This window comes from Siniperca chuatsi, linkage group LG15 (genome assembly GCF_020085105.1).
Source record: "Siniperca chuatsi isolate FFG_IHB_CAS linkage group LG15, ASM2008510v1, whole genome shotgun sequence".
NCBI lineage: Eukaryota > Metazoa > Chordata > Actinopteri > Centrarchiformes > Sinipercidae > Siniperca > Siniperca chuatsi.
The window spans coordinates 14,411,929-14,428,771 of NC_058056.1; the positions used below are offsets into that span (position 1 = coordinate 14,411,929).

Sequence of the window (16,843 nt, forward strand, 5' to 3'; positions counted from 1 at the left end):
ATATAGGTAGGCTATATAAGTATAGGCTGAATATGTTGATGCATTAAATTGTCTTTAAGTAGACTATAATTGTACGATGTGTCTGTATTAACCATGTATAACAACCACAACAGTCACACAGGCTGTGGTGGCCAGTCCCCCTCACATACAGTTTTTTGGGTTAATTACAGTGGATATTTACAATAATGGGAAACAAATGAACATGAAAAATGTTTCTTGGGGGAAAAAAAAACTTAGCAACCCCAACACACACACTACAACCATAAGTGAAAAGACTGAACTTCCGTTGGATTTGGTCCCAGAAGAAGAGGCGATAAAAAGTCTGAAGTTTTAGGATGTTACATACCCGTCCAAGGTGGTAGATAAAAGTCGGGAGAGGGATTGGAAATCGGTGTTCTGTCCTCCCTCCTGTCACTTGAACAGCGTCTCTCTGCTGTTGTGTATTTTTTTTTAAATATTTTTGTTTTTCGTCATGGTAATTGTTTGCGCGTTCGGAATCTTCGAAATCTTTTGAATCATATTTATTTTTCTATTTAACAAATAGAACTCCACAAGGGGCATAATTATCTGAATGTACAAAGACTTTCCTTATTCACATTATCGGGACAAATAGGGATAGTCTTAAACATTCGAATAATATAGGCTAAATAATAATATATCATTAAAATAATATAATATGTGAATAACTCAATCAAATATAGATGTGCTTTTGTGGACATTTATAGATTTAGCCAGTGTACACATATCAGTGCAGTGGAATTCCCCATTTCTTATCCATAATGGGGGAAAAATACAATTTTATGTAACTTTTTATTTTATTTTGAGCTTGTTATTGTCTGTTTTGTTTTGGCTGTCTATCTGAAAAAAAGTATGCTGTATGTTGCAGTAGTTTTCCAATGGATGGCGCCATGTGACATGTTTAGTAGACTATTGCACGAGGGTGCTCTCATTATGCAAGCTGCAACGGGCCTACAAATACAAGATCAGTTCATTATACAAACTGCAGCTGGTTTGTATAAATTCACAAAGGTTAAACTTTCTTAAATCTTCTTGAATGGAGTGTGAGTTGACAGACAGTGAGGCGGTGCTCATCAGGAACAGACTGAACTTCTCTGACCGCATCCCGGGTGCCTTTAGAGGCTGTCGGAAATATTGTGGACCCACCGTAGCCCAAAGCCCAAAGAGATGGTAAATTTTGAGTGCAGGGAAAAAGCTAAGAAATTTGGGTCCCGAGAGAAAAAATAAAAGTAATCCTACTGTTGTTTTGTGGGCGCCTATAATCGGTATCTTTCGCCCTAATGATACAAACAAATATTACTGTTAAATTCAGGATTATCAATGAACAACTGCGTATGAAAGTGGTACATAAACAACACCTCATTTTTAAAATTTATAAAAACATCGATTGCATGTCAGATCCACACTCTTCAGGGTCTCTTATCCTCTTCATTCTCTGTTCAGCCAGATATTTCGTGTTTTTATCTACTTATGTAAAGTTAATTAATCAATTAGTCAGCAACAAACACAAAATAAATAAATCACTGAATATTTTAATAATCAATTAATTTTTTGAGTAATTTTTTCAGCAGAAATGCTCAACGTTTGCTTGCTCTAGCCTCTCCAGTGTGAGGGTTTCCTGCTACTTTCCTCTGTTTTATATGATTTTAAATGTAATATATTTGGGTTTGGGACTGCTGACCAAACAAAACAAGATGGCATTTTGACATTTCATAGGCAGCTCTATTAATCGATTACTCGAGAAAATAATCTGCAGGTTAATCAATAATGAAAGCATCACGTGAAATCAGGACCGACTGTTTTTCGACCGTCGGGGGAGGTATTTTCCGAGGGGCTCGTGAAGGCAGCATCAGTCTCCTGGATCCTGGGTGTGTGCAGTCACTTCAATCAAGAGTCTGGGACTGTAAACACAAGGAACGGATCAACGTGAGTCCACCTGTGCCTGTCACCTGGTTTGAAAACTTCTTCTCCTTCTCCACCGGACGGACAGAGAATGGGAAACTATCCGAGCTAGTTTCTGAAGAGGACACAAATTTAGGGGGGGGAACTGTGCTAAAATTGCCAGGTTAGTTAATGCTAGCTCACCACAGCCTCTCGTTGACGTAACTATTTAACATTAAGTAATTTGCTCCATCTTGTCGCTAACGAGCCGTTGCTAGCAATCGTTAGTTAACTAATTTGATTTGGAAGTGGTATGAATCTGTTCAGCCATTTAGTGTTGGTCATCCTTGTTAGCAAGCTAGCTTACGTTTCCTAATTGCATGCCATCGGTTAGCTATGCAGATTGTCACTACCCAGTTAGCCAGCTAACGTTAGCACTTGAGGTTAGCAAAAGGTGGTCAGTGTGTATAATTTAACTTAGTTTGCTGATGCTGAACCACATTCACTATAATATTACGTTTGAAAACTAGATCATGTGAACCATGAGGGCACCACGAGCCAGACTAGTAGAAAGCGCCACTCACTTCTGGCTGTGTTCAAGTAACGTAACACAAACCGAGTCGTGAACTAAAGTATCCCCCCCTCATTGTTGGCTGTTGTGGGACAAACGTCATACGGTGGTTTCCTGTTTTTCGCCTGTCCAGGTTGAGCCTTCAGTCACACCATTTACCTCCAGAGAAGGAACAGGGGCACAGGGAAGATGCAGACCTTCCTGAAAGGCCGGAGAGTCGGCTACTGGCTCAGCGAGAAGAAGATGAAGAAGCTTAATTTTCAGGCCTTTGCTGATTTGTGCAGGTATGTGGCTATGACACCAATTTAATGCGCCCAGGTCAAGTGATTTTAGAGCAACTAACAGAAACAACTTGACATACATTCACACAGTAGGCCTACATCATCAACAATGTGTGTCACAGTGAATTAATAGGTGTGCTGTCACTGCTCTTCCTCTTAATGACTCAATGACAAAAGGGACTGATTATCATCTCTTATCCTCTTATAGGGAATATCCCTTGTGCATTTTTCATTTGAATTTTCTTTTTCACACAGCATCCATGACTTCCCTGCTTATGTCTGTTTAGCATTTTTGATTTCGCTAAAAGTTGATATGGCCAGTGGCCGCTCTGCTAATTTTCTCTCTGCTATATTACAAAGGCATTTTTTAAAATAGTGTGAATGCATTCCCCAGGTGGCACTAGCAAAAGTCAATTTAGTGTAGTAGGTTTTGGTTATCATGTTGAGTTTGTTGAGACATGGTGTGAGGAGGTAATGTGTGTAGGTAGGACTGTAAATAGTGGCCATAGGTGCATGTATAACAGGACAAGCAATTACAACAGGTGCTCTCATTTAGTTAACTGTTAATTAAAAAATTAATCTCTGCCGTGTTGTTAACAAATCTAAAGCAGAATATGTGCTCTTATTCCACAAAGTTAACCTCTGACCATTACAGTATCTTATATTCATTGTAACTGGAACAGTGTGATATCACATAGAGCAGTCTTGGCTTTTTGTCTCTAGTTGTGAGACATTTTATTTATCTAGAAAAAGAGACTTATCTGTCCAAATGCATAGTCATAACAAAATTTTGTTCAAGGGTGTATTTCCACTGTAAGATCTTTTTCTGATTCTTCAGCCTTGAGAGGGGCAGCTATATGAGTGTTGTGTGTATGTTATCTTGTTGTAGCTTATCCGTCTCCAGCCAAGTACAATGTTATATAAGGTGTTATAAAGCAGGGTGTGGATTTTCTCAGCAGACTTTGACTTTGGGAGAAGTGAACGCTCCCTCACTGATTTACAATACCTGCTATACAGTATACTGGATTGGGGAATGACTCCAAGGTATGGCACCAGCCTTATAATCTGTCGTTGCAACATTGGCTAGCTGCTTGTGTTTTATGAGGGCTGCAGTTATCCAGAAAACAAACAATGACAGCAGCTAACAGCAAGAGAGAATTGAGAAAACATTTTAGAGCTGACACACTGACAACACACCTGCCCCTGTAGGTTAGGTATGTTGTCAGTGTGCATTATAGCAGGCAATTGCTTTGAAGCATTTTCACCTTTTTCAGGAGGGTTGTTGCCTCACAAAGTGACCTGGTTGAGCCAGCACAGATTACCACACTAATCCACAAAACATTTTTAATCTCTTCATAAACCTCCTAGTAACACCCCTCCATCCCTGCGTCCTGCCTACCCCCTTCTGCCTTCAGGGCTGGACTGAGGGCTGTTTAACATGAATGGCAGGGGCAGAGTGTTAAGAAGTGGTGTTTGTGACAGCAGATCAAGTCACATTAATAGCCTACAAAAAATACCAGCGCATTCAAATGGAAAAGAGCCACAAAGTGAATGTGTAATATGTATATGATCCCCACATGACTGCTTTTCTCCAGTCAGTCACTGAAACTTGTCTTCTGTAAACTCTCGCCAGACCTGTTATTAGTGCCACATTATTACCTTCAGGCAGAAAAACAGTTTTATTTATTAAGGACTGGTTTCCTTGGCAATATGACACTCATTAAATTTCATTTAATGCACATTGATTTTATTTTACAGATAGATATGTGCAGGTTTTTTGACATGTCAGGCTGTATTATCAAATATAAACCAAATGTTTTACCTTAACAGAATGTGCCAGTGTCGTACTCTAATAGTGCCTGACCAGGTTTTCTCCCTCTCATCATGTGGCATGCAGCTCACATTGTCAGTGCTTCAGTGTGGAGTCTGCCCTGTCTTGTGCAGCTGGACTCAAGGGATTCCTGCTGGTCAGAGCCACTTGGGTTCATGTTTGTGTCCCATAAGCTTGCGCAGCAATTTAGAGACTTCCTACTGATTCACATATACCGGATTTAGAAAAATGCGATGCCCTTGAGAACAGCCAGCCTCAGCGTCATTGGATAGTATGAAAATATTGTCACTTAGTCCTGTCAAGGCAAGGCCACTGGACAACAAGTCTGATGAGATTACATTGAGCTACACCCGCTGTATGCTTGTACGTAGCCTTTCACCCAAATGATACAAGTTACTGCAGTGATTGGAAGACTGATTATTTAAAACCTGTGGCGAGTATCACTTTAAAATCTATCAACATATAGTGAATGGATTGTGTTGATTTTTAAGGAACAGACAGAGCAACATTTTAGTAGCCCAAACAGGTAAAGCTGCTTCACCTGGTTGACCTACTTTATCTGTCTCTTCAGAATGTTATCCATATGAACGCTACACTAAATCATATTAGTTCATAGTGTTTTAAAATAATCACTACAGTTTCTTGTGTTGATTGTCAGCAATTGCTAAAGGAAATGATTACCCTCCTGCTATCATTTTGCTAGATCTAAAAGTCAACACATACACCCACTTGTAAACTTTGTAATCACATACTGTCATGCTGTGCAGTAGTCACGTCAATAGTGTACCATAAATACCAAACTTTAGGGTTGGAGTTTATGGATATGTGATAGTGTGTGCTAGTAAGATATGATGTAGTAAAAAGAGTCTTGATTTTCATTACACCTCCATGTTCCTGGGTGTCAAGCCTATTCAAAAAGTTCTGACCCTGGCCTGCTTCTCTGGTGGGTCTTCTCCTCCATCTCATTCATTCTGCTGGCTGCGTTACAATATAGGAGAGCAGACGATCTCCATATCTGAGATGGGAGGAAACTCAATGCCCCATTCACATCACATGAAACACGCCAGCTGCGGTATTAAATATCCACATTGTTGTGAAGCAGTGAATGGCTGCACGGCTGTTACCATGGGACTATAACCCTTAAAAACAAGGGGGCCGGACAGGCTGAGTGGGTAGTAGTGCTGGACTGGTTTTGTCCTCATCGTGAATTCCCCCAACTAGGAGATGTGTTATTGGTTGTCTTTTTGTTTTTTGGAAGATGATTTTTTTGGCATTTCTGCTTTATTATGATAGAGAGAGAGAGAGAGAGAGAGAGAGAGAGAGAGAGAGAGATGCAGCAAAGGTCCCGGGCTTGAATCGAACCCGGGCCACTGCAGTAAGGACTCACCTGGACCCAGGTGCCAAGGTTCTCATGTGTACAGTTTAGTGGTGCACTATGTTATGATAGTCACCCCTACCAACAATTCCACTCTTGTAGTGGTCAACTTTTTTGTTTTTTTTTATCCGAAGACTACTATTTCTGTGCTGTTTCTGAAAAGTAGACTATTCTCCAGCTCTCTCGTCTAGTAAAATGCCCTACTTACTGTCCTGCTATCAGACAAATTTACTGAATAATTCAGGTTCATTGTTAATTTATTTTTGATGTCTAGGCACAGATAGATGTGTCTGTAGCTTATGTCAGTTACTGTCCATAGAGTCAAATTGTTGAAGACCTCAGTGAGTTTCTATTTAACTCCTCTTAAGGAACTGTTTTGACTTACATTTACATAAAGAATAAAAGTAACTATTACATTCTAAAGGAAAGAACTACAATGAGAGCCACTGATGAAAAAACATGTTTTACATAGTAAAGAATATACAGTAGTAATAGGAGTATGCTTTCTTGTCAATTTAAGTAAAATATATTTGTTGCATCACTTTGTTTGGTGTTGGATTTCTTCTTCGTCTGTGGGTTCATTCAAGTCTTTTCTGCTTCTGAGTCTTTGAGCCCACATACCTGAGACACTGTTTTTGGACACTGAATTGATTGATCACTTTCAGTTTATTTTTGGTAAAATTAATGACCGTTACTTTTGTCTTCCTTTTCAGGAAAAGAGGAATAGAAGTTGTTCAGGTAAGTGGACAACATTTTTTGTCTGATACTGTTTTTTTTGTTGAAATGAAACAAAATTGGGCAGTCATTCATTGTTTTAGTTGGAAATCTTAAATTGGTATCCCTGTTGATACACTATTTTATTATGATTTGATGCCTTGTTGTAGAGTTTAAACCAAACCATTTACTACTTGTACATTTCTCATATTTCTACTGTAAACTACTGTGAGTTTGTTATCTTCTACATACCTGATGTAGTTGTGACTATGTAGCTTCACAGTCTTGCTATTTTTAGTTCATAAGTATCATCAGTCACAGTCTGCCAGACCAGGCCATGTTCATTGTTAAGCTGTGATGCGAGTCACCCCAGCAAAATATTTCAACACCTGGCCTCAACTCTGTAAACTCTGTTGTAGGTCAGAGGAGTTGAACTTGGGCAGTGGCTACTCATTCTGTGAGTGTGTGTGTGTGGTTGAAAAGCTTGCTAGTAGTAGAAGAAGTTGTCACAGTATCTGACATCAGTCACCTATGCAATATTTTTAATATATAAAACTGCATTAATGTGAGCAGCTACAGCTCTTTACAGATCACTAACTACAGTCACTTTAAGGTATTCTATGTAATGCAGATGTGTCAAAATAAATGGTCTATCTCTAGTAATTACTTAGCTCAAGTAAAGGATGGGTGCTGAGTTATATTCAGGTAAATAGAGGCCCCAGGGAAGTAAAGGCTGCTGTCATTAATGGATATTGCAGAGTGCACTACATTGAGTAAGTTAACACAGCACATACAGCAGCATAGTAACAATTGTTAGTAAGTCCTCGGAGCTAAGTGCTGAAAAGTGCTTGTCAGTTAAAGTGCTCTCTGCAATTGAGGAGGAAATAATCCTGCCTTTTCTGTCTTACTCTTTCTTTAATACTGTCTCTTGTTGTCTTGGGGGGTTCTTGATTTTATTTTTTCCCCCCCTCGCTTTGAGGTTATTTTTTTCCTCTCACTGTGCTGATGATATCAGCACACCCAGAAAGAGCCTTGTCCTGGGAATAGTCCCAAAGTAAGCAAGGCTTTGTTTCCCACTGTGCATTCAGCCCCTCCTGGGAGACAGCAAATCCTAACAGACCCTCAGCTAAGGGTACCCAGGGACTTGAACAGCCCTCCCCATTTCTCTTTTTCCAGGACTACCTGTTTTCCACTGAGTTATTTTCCTCCTACAAATCAGCATAAACTTTTTATTCTTAGCTGGGCTGTCGCTGCCATTTGAGAAAGCTCAGTTTACTCAGACACCCAGAGGTTTTTTTTTTAATTCACTCGGCTCGGCTGCCCGAGATGCACCCAATGCCAGTTAGTGCCTGTACTGTCATGGCTGCATCACAAGCTAAGATAATGGTAGCCGTTGTAATGCTTTGGCCTTGTTATACAAGTCTGTGTACAAAGCTGTCTTATCCTGTTGCACTAGTGAATTCTGAGCCCAGCAACCCTTAGACTTTCCCTTAGACTGTTATTTTGCAATCAATGATGTTTCTAAAGCCAGGTTATGTATTTGAAGCCATGTTATTCTACATATTTTCTCCTGTATGTCGTGTCCTTAAGGTCCTGTAATTATTTTACCTTATTTTAAGCCCAATCTTACTGAAGCCTAAGACTTATTTCCACATTGAGACAATAAAGTACATGAATTAATGAATTAATCTTAACAAAGAAGAGTAATGTTTTGATAGAGTCAGAGATAACAAGAATGATGGGGAGACGGTAGTAATGGGAGACCATGGAAAGGGTGCAGGAAGTGGTGGTACATTACACAGTAAACATCTAGCCCTAAAATTGTCTGGCACTACTATAGCTTCAAAATGAAAACTGTTTCATTGCAGATAAACTGTTCAGCTTGAGTGTTGTTTATGTTTTATTACATTTTTTTTTAAGCTTTACGGGTGGGTGGGAGTGTTGTTGTTATGTGGATATCAAGTCCGTTTAACCTTCTCCAGAAGGCTGGAGTAGAACATAGCTGCAAATTTATCTCTTGTAGCCAATTTATTCACCTAACCTTGTCCCTGTCGTCTGACAGACTAGCTAATCCCAATGATAACAATTTAACCTTGGATATCCAAGGATGAATTCATCCTAGGCTTTTTCTGGCGGAATAAGTTCATGTTGGTTACAGCCTTATTACAAGGTAATTCATGTATTTGTTGTGTGTCGAAACCACAGATTTGTTGGAATAATAGCAGTGTACTAGAGATGAAACGCTTAGCTGATCTCCAGAAAATTAATCTGCAGCTATTTTGATAGTCAATCAGTTAAGTCATTTTTTAAGCAGAAATGCCAAACATCTCTGGTTTTAGCTTCTCAATGTTTGTCCAAAAAAACTAGCAGTCTGAAGATGTCACGTTGGGTTTTCGGGATACTGTGTTATGCATTTTTCCACTATTTTCTGACCTTTTATTGACCAAATGATTCATCGATTATTCAAGAAAATAATCAGCAAATTAATTGATATTGAAAAACACCCCAAAAATTTTAAAAATGATATTTCACATTGTACTTTCACCTAGCGATATATGGTATTTGCCACAAGAGGTTGGATCCTCCAGAGGGTTGGCAGTGGTTATGACGTCAGCCTGTGTGAACAGATCTTTGCTAAATCTGGCAGCCCCAGGGAGTTCATTTTATATTTCCATTTCTAGTGTGGGAAAAGCATCTACATGTATAACCATCAGGACTAACAGAACTAAAAAAAAGAACACAAGGTTCATTTGTTTGCTCCTTTAGCCTCTAGCATCTTTCCCTTCTAGCTCTTTTTTTTTTAAGTAACCCATTAACACTCTCACCTTGTCTCTACTTTTAACCCCTCCATCCTTCCTCTCCCTCCTCCAAGCAATTTTGCACTATCTCATCAATACTGACCCCTTAGCCCTGCGTTCATGAGAGTCATCCTCCCCGTGCTCCGTATTAGCCTGTCTGTATCACAGAGCTGATGAGATTAACTCACCAGGCTTGGCCTTGAGGAAGCCAGTATTCGCTCTCGGAGAGAGAACCCATCACATCAAATGGCCATCGTTTGAGTGGGCTGTCCAGGAAAAGTTATTGAGTTACTGTTTTTATTATATGGTAAGTGCTTAGGAATTTAAAGTTACTTTCCGGCATGCTACTGTATCTCGCCTACATATTGAATTTGTGGAGGCTGACAAACAAGAGATTGTCTTTACAGTAGATGGTATTTATTGGTCCTCCAGTGTGTACCATGATCCAAATAAAGCTGATTGGTGGCCATTGTTTGCAATTGGCATATAGTCACATTAGCTTAGATGAAGCAGAAAATTATTAATATACAGAAAGCTTCATCACGTAGGTGTGCAAGTCACTTCAAAGCCAAAATGTGTTTTGCAAAATGTCTGTCGATCTTACTGGAAATTTGTCAAATTAATAAAGGAAGTGTAAAAATGACACAGTTGTGCTGTGAGAAGTGTGGGGGTTGTTGTTGTTTTAGAAGTCTTGAGTTCAGGGTGGTCAATGATGAATGAGATATTCATCAGTTTGACCAGAATGAACTCCACAGAATCTCCCTAAATCTCAATAGACCTGGTAGAGGTATGAAGTCTCTTTCCTTCTGAAGTAATTCTTTTTCATTCCCCATGATTTATCCACCTGCAAAAAGTGTTTAAAAATGTTCTTAAGCTACCTGCTGAGTCATTTTAGTCACACGCATTTATTAATGGTTAATTTTATATTATACTCAGCTAATTATTAATGTATTAATTGATGAAAGCTGAAAGGCAGTTGCCTCCATAAGCTTCCAGTGCACAACATTGTCAGCAGTGAGGACTCCAGGGATGCTGAGGAGACGGCCATTAGTCTAATTAGCTCCCGGTTTGACCCTCCATATGGTTTTTGGCTGGAGATTCACCTTCATGTTGATCCCCTCTCATGTTTAGTCTTGTACTTGCGAGGTGTGGCCGACAGTCGCATATGTTTCTCCTATACTGACGCACAGCATACAAAATAAATCATTCATCACATGTCTGTCTCTGCACCACTCTGCACACAGTCTCTCTCTGGGCTAGCCTGACAACAAAGCAAAAGCCAGGTGAGATTAGATCCAGCTGAGGGCAACTAGAAAGAGACATCTAAAGGATGAACCAGCTCCATGGCAAATCCTCACCAGGCACAGAGACAAATAACTGTTCCAAACAATTGTTCGTACAGTTTGTGGTCACCATATTTGTACACAATTTGTTGAAAACTGAAGTTCACATATGAGCTCTGTCCCAGCTGTTTGCTCAAAATCACCATTCTTAGATTTCCCTGGGGTATAGATTGGGCACACTGTGGCGCTACATCAAAGCTGAAAATATAATGGCCCAGCGTGTTTTCTATGCTGTCCATCACTACCATGGCCTACTGCTTGCACTTTGTCCCAGAGGGACTTTCAAAGACGTCAGCTGACATTTCTGCTTTTAGCATTTAGCAGGACATAAGTGACTTTACTGCTGGGTTTTTGGATGCGCTCTAAAGAGGGGTCATTCTGTCTACGCACAGGGAGAGGAGAGCTTTATCCTCTGCGATGTGTCTTTGCCAGTGGGTGTTGACCCCCACGATGTAGAGTCCTGTTTTTGTGGAGGGGCCAGGCTGTGGATGGGCCCTCTGTGTTGTGTAAGCAAGAGATTAAAGGCTATGCCTCAGTGGAATACAGACAACTTCCCTTCCACCCGGCCCTGTCACACTGACACTGCTAGCTAGACAGAAAACAAGTTTTTACCAACCTGCTGTACCTCACGCCATTGCTGAGGCCCTGTCACCACTGCTGCTTGTAGCAGCTAGTGTGTTATAGTGTTATAGAGTCCCTGGACTCTTTCAGCCTCATTGCTCTGTATACATTTTTGTAGTTTGTGTTGGCATGTTACTTTTGAGCTGTAGGGCGTGTTTCTACAGGCAGGAGGAATGGCGCGTGGAGGAGAATGAGATCCAACAGCGCTAAGATGGGCAGAGAAAGACATGCCATGTTGATATAGCATAATGAGCTCTTAAGAGAATACAGCTTGACTTGAAATCTACAGTGTGTGATGGTCTTTCTTTGAAAGCCAGCAAGCAAAACTTTATTTATATAGCACATTTCATTCTAGGTGGAAGCACAGTGTGCTGCACAAAGCGTGACCTACCCCCAAAGTTGCAGCCACAAAATATTATAAAGATAAAACATAGACAACAAATAAGACATAATTAAGCACAGTTAAAATCGACACATGAATAATAATACTTGAGTTAAAAAAAAACATTAAAAAGTTGGAATAAAAATAAAATAATTAATTAAAACCATTACAAAGTTAAAACCAGCAAACCAGACTACTGAAAAGTGCAGCTAAAAAGGAATGTTTTGAGTTTGGTTTTAAAAGACAATAGTGTTGGGGCACACCTAACATGACTGGGTAGGGAGTTCCAGTGGCTTGGAGCGTAAAAAGCTAAAAGCAGTTTCACCAGTTTTTGCAGAGACCCTGGGAATAACCAGACGGCCTGTTACAGATGACCTAAGCGGTCTAGCTGGTTCATAGGTCACAAGAATGTCGCAGAGATTTAGCATTAAATCACATTTAAAATCAATTCTAAAATTTACTGGGAGCCAGTGTAACAACCTCATCACAGACGTTTATATGCTCGTATTTCCTTTTTCTAGTTAAAACTCTAGCAGCTGCATTCTGGAGTAGCTGTAGTCGAACAAGATGTTTTTTAGAAATTCCTGTGAGTAGAACATTAACAGTAGTCTAGTCAACTGAAAATAAAAGCATGAATGTTTTTTTCCGCGTCCTTTTGGAATAAAAAGCTCCTTACCATTGCAATATTTCTTAAATGATAAAATCCAGTTTTAACTATGCTGTTGATGTGTCTGGAAAATGAGGTCAGCATCAAGGATGTCTCTGGACACACTTTCCAGAGACAGTTGTGACAACTTAAGAGATTTCCTGTCTGTTAGCCTTTGCCCCGATGACCAGGATTTCTGTCTTGTCATTGTTTAACTGTAAAGAATTACTAGATATCCAGTTATCAATATCCTTGATACATTCTAATTAGTGTCAATAGGGCTCAGATCTCGGGGGACAAGGTTATTTTTATATATATATCTATCTCAATCTCATCAGCATAATTATGGTAACACACTTTGTGTTTCTTGATAAACTGGCCAGGACGCAGCAAGTACAAATTAAATGATAATGCGGCGAAAATTGACCCCTGTGGAACACCACATGAGAAAACATTTCTTTTGGAGCTAAAATTCCCAAGAAAATCACGTCCTTTAAGGTACCATAAAAACCAGTCTGGTGCTGACCCAGATAGGCCGACCGAGATAGGCCAACCCACCTCTCAAGTCTTCCCATTAAAATATCATGATCGATCATGTCAAATGCCGCACTTAGGTCCAACAGTACTAAAATAGAAACTCTACCCTTATCACTATTTATTCTTGTCATTAGTAACCCTGACCAAGGCCATTTCTGTACTGTGGTTGGGTCAAAATCCAGATTGGTAGAGATCCTGTACTTTGTTGGTTGCCAGATGGTCAATTAGTTGGTTGTGGACGACTAGTTCAATAATTTTGCTTAGAAACGGGAGATTAAAGATTGGTCAGTAGTTACTGATAATAGATGGCTCTAGAGTGGGCTTCTTTAAAAGTGGTGTAACATTTGAAGATTTGAATGAGCTAGGAAAAATACCAGATTGTAAAGAGGTGTTTACAATGCTTAAAATGTCCTTAGATAAATAGTTAAAACGCTTTTTAAAAAGGAGGTGGGGATGGGATCAAGGAAAGAAGTGGAACAGACTCTGAACCACCGTTCAAATATCCTCAGCACTGACTGATGCAAAATTTGTTAAAATAGTAGCGAATTGAGAAGGAGGCAGAGTAGGAGGAGCATGAGTGATTTTGGGAATATTTGCCCTAATAGTCATTATTTTGTTGAGAATGAAGGCTGCAAAATCCTCACACTTATCGGTGGAAATAAAATCACCTGAAATTGAAGTTCTGGAGTTATTTAAAAGTTTATCTACAGTATCAAATAGAACCCTTGAATTGTGTGAATTATTGATTATTATATTATTTAAATATGCTTGCGTGTTGTCGCACTGTGCACAGACTGTATGATGTGTAGTATAGGTTGTGCCTGCTCATCATAGAAATGCACGTATTCCATGCCAGACTCTGATGAGAACAATGAACATATCTCTGTCAAAACAAGGTCTTACCTAATGTGTGTAAGATCTTAACTACAGCTGGATATTTTGTTCTTCCTGATAAAACGAGTGTAAAGAACATGGTATCTAAATCATCTGATATTTTACAGATTTACCAGCAATTGACTTTTCAGGGCAGGACCAAGGGTACTCCAATTAGTCATCCATCCATCACATTTCTCACAATCATTAACCAGGAAATGTTGGCTCTGACTGCGGCCAACCCTAAACCAACTGAAACTCTGTAAAGTTTTACAGTTCTTCCATTGATCCACACCAGTGTGACTAAGGTGTATTCATTCTCAGTTTGCAAACTGTCTGGACAGCACAAAGGACAGAGGGGTCCTGCCCAGCTCTGGCTTATTTACACAGGTGTTGCTGAATTGTCTTTTTACCTGTATTGATCAGGTGATCCCCATTTGCTGATTAGCTAATGAGTTAGTGTATGACTGTATTACGCAACAGCAACCAACACAATTGAGACAGTCTTCTCAGAACAATTTTGATGTTTGATGTTTTTGTTGTACTGTCTCTTAGATCCCCACATTTTCCAAGGAATGATAATGTGCAGTTAAATTATTTGTCACAGTGTTTGCATTAGCATAATAAGATACATTAAGACTGCCACAGTTTGTATCACTGCTGTTAGAAAACAGCCTGAGGTTTAGCCAGATATTTCTGATGATGTTTATATCAAAATTTACTTTCACTCTTATGGCCTTTTCAGTTATTGTGCCTAGCCACATATTGAAGGCTGCTTTATCTGTCTCTTCGTCTGTCTGACTGTCCTTCTTTCACACATCCCTGCGTCTTAAATTTCAGAATGTCCCTCGTCATGTAGCAACAAAAAGCAGGAAAAGCAAGCAGTAACTCCAAGCATCCTTGCATTTTCTAACTTTAAAAGTTGTCTCTCGCACAAACCTAACTCAACTCCCTTCGTCGCAACAAACAGAACACATTCAGCCAGAAAAGAGGCCTTTTGTGAATTGCACTCAACATTGGTTCCTAAAGCCTAGCATCTCTCCTCTATCTCTTGTAATGTTGCTCCATTAGTGTGTATGCGCGGGTGTGTGCGCACGCAAGCACTGACCCGCATAAGTCTTATTACACTTGGAGAGCTGCTTTGACTACTTGTTAACTACTTCGCCAGTGCAGTCAGTCTTTTGGTTGCGGTAAACTTCAAACGGATGCTAATTTGGTGTTTTCTCAGAGGCTGTTGATTATTCTCAGCGAGACTGGAAGTCTGGCCAGAGGGAGAGAGTTTGTAACTCATAGTAAAATAGATGGCTCCAGAAATAAATCCTGATAGTGTAATTCAAAACAAAAACAACATCAACTCTGGCTGCACCAAAGTTACAGCTATAAATAAAAGAGGGAAAAGATGATTTAGAATCAGTCCTGATCCTGTTTTATAACCAAAAAAACAGAAAAGAATATGTATGTTTGTTTCCTAGAGCAGAACTATGAGACTGGATGGAGAGATTACTCTTTTCTATCGACAGATTGGGAGTATAAATGAGGAGAGCAATGGCAGATTGATGATTTCCCAAAATGAGTGGTCCTTTTCTTAAAAAATACTCTCCCATCCATCATGCTCATTTTTTTAGTATATAAATGCCAGCCAGGTGCAGCCATGATTTAGTCTCATACATCTGGTCATTTCTGTACATCTTAGACTTCATCACCAGTACTGCCTCCTACCTAAGCTGCCTGGGTCAGTGTTCTGGTGCATGTATGAAGTATAAACAGTAGGTAAAAGGGAAACAATTTGCCCAATGGTCCCACAAAAAAAATGGAAATTCTATGACTTTATTAACCAACTGTAGGCAACAGTACTTTGTAAAGGAGACCGTGGGGATATATTGGCAAGTTCTGACTGAATTGATTTTGTTTGGTTTTATTTGGTCGACAAGCTGCCATACTGCCTGTGAGAACATACTTTTGATTTTGTGTGAAATATACTGTTAGCTTTACTGTTCTCCCCATCATCTGCCAGAGACAAAAGAGATAGTTGCAACACTGACATAGTTTTGCATGAATCAAACAAATACTATACCCCTTGTAATATAGGTACCACTTTGTAATAGAGGTACATGGCATTACGAGAGAATAATACTTAATTGTTGTTTTTGTTTAACATTAATATTTGTACTTTTTATTACAGTGATGTATCACTGCAGTTTTATAAATGCAGTAAGTAAAAAAAGACCATACTTTGCAGCTAAGACACACTCTTAACTGAATAAAAAAACCCCACAGCTTTTCATGGATGATTGCTGAGGTAAACCATTTCATAATAGGATAAATGAATACAGTATTGGGTGGCCCTGTTTGCACCATAACCCTTGACCTATGGCTGTCCTTCTCTCCTTAGCTGGACCTCAGCCAGCCTCTGGAGGAGCAGGGTCCCCTGGACGTCATCATCCACAAACTGACAGACCTCATCCTGGAGGCTGACCAGAATGATTCACAGGCTGTGCTGCTGGTGCAAAGAGTACAAGTATGCATCTTGTCTTCCCTCATTTCCCCTGAGTATTCATAGGTGATACAAAGAATACAAGTAGAGATCTGGGAAAGTGGGGCAAATGAAATTGCTCATTTCCATTTCCACTTCTTGAAACACAACACAAATGTATAAAAAAACAGCTTTGATTACATATATGTATTGGAACTGAACAATTTGTTAGATTTGTTCCATGCTTTGTCCTTTTTAAATGTTTGAGGACTGCAGTTCATTTTTGACCTTAGGAGCATATGTATGACACAATAATCTCAACTCAAAGGTCCACTTACTAGATTAGAACATTGGTTAAGCTCTTTAGATACAGTTTTGAAATGAAGAATGAAAGTGTAGAAGCTCTGGATAGTGTTGTCTGTAGCACAGCAGCACTATTACAGGCAATAAGCATGGCTGCATTTATGGATGACAGAATTTTATGTTTACATGTAAATGT

General features: G+C 39.5%; 2 protein-coding genes across 4 annotated transcripts in view; one reads left to right on the top strand and one right to left on the bottom strand.

Annotated features, from left to right (window-relative positions):
* LOC122862296 (putative E3 ubiquitin-protein ligase UBR7) overlaps window positions 1–500 on the bottom strand; it is a 6,344-nt gene extending 5,844 nt beyond the window's left edge. The window contains exon 1 of the mRNA XM_044167690.1: window positions 347–500. The gene's annotated coding sequence lies outside the window, so the exon portion shown is untranslated. The remainder of the gene's footprint in view (window positions 1–346) is intronic.
* Window positions 501–1,799: 1,299 nt separating this feature from the next.
* itpk1b (inositol-tetrakisphosphate 1-kinase b) overlaps window positions 1,800–16,843 on the top strand; it is a 31,425-nt gene continuing 16,381 nt past the window's right edge. The window contains exons 1-4 of one of the 3 annotated variants that reach the window (XM_044167688.1): window positions 1,800–1,944; window positions 2,604–2,754; window positions 6,671–6,695; window positions 16,264–16,389. In XM_044167688.1, the coding sequence (XP_044023623.1) occupies window positions 2,660–2,754; window positions 6,671–6,695; window positions 16,264–16,389 (246 nt within the window). In that variant the 5' untranslated portion in view covers window positions 1,800–1,944; window positions 2,604–2,659. Of the gene's footprint in view, window positions 2,084–2,603; window positions 2,755–6,670; window positions 6,696–16,263; window positions 16,390–16,843 lie in introns of all 3 variants that reach the window. The other 2 variants (XM_044167687.1, XM_044167689.1) reach the window with 2 other exon arrangements.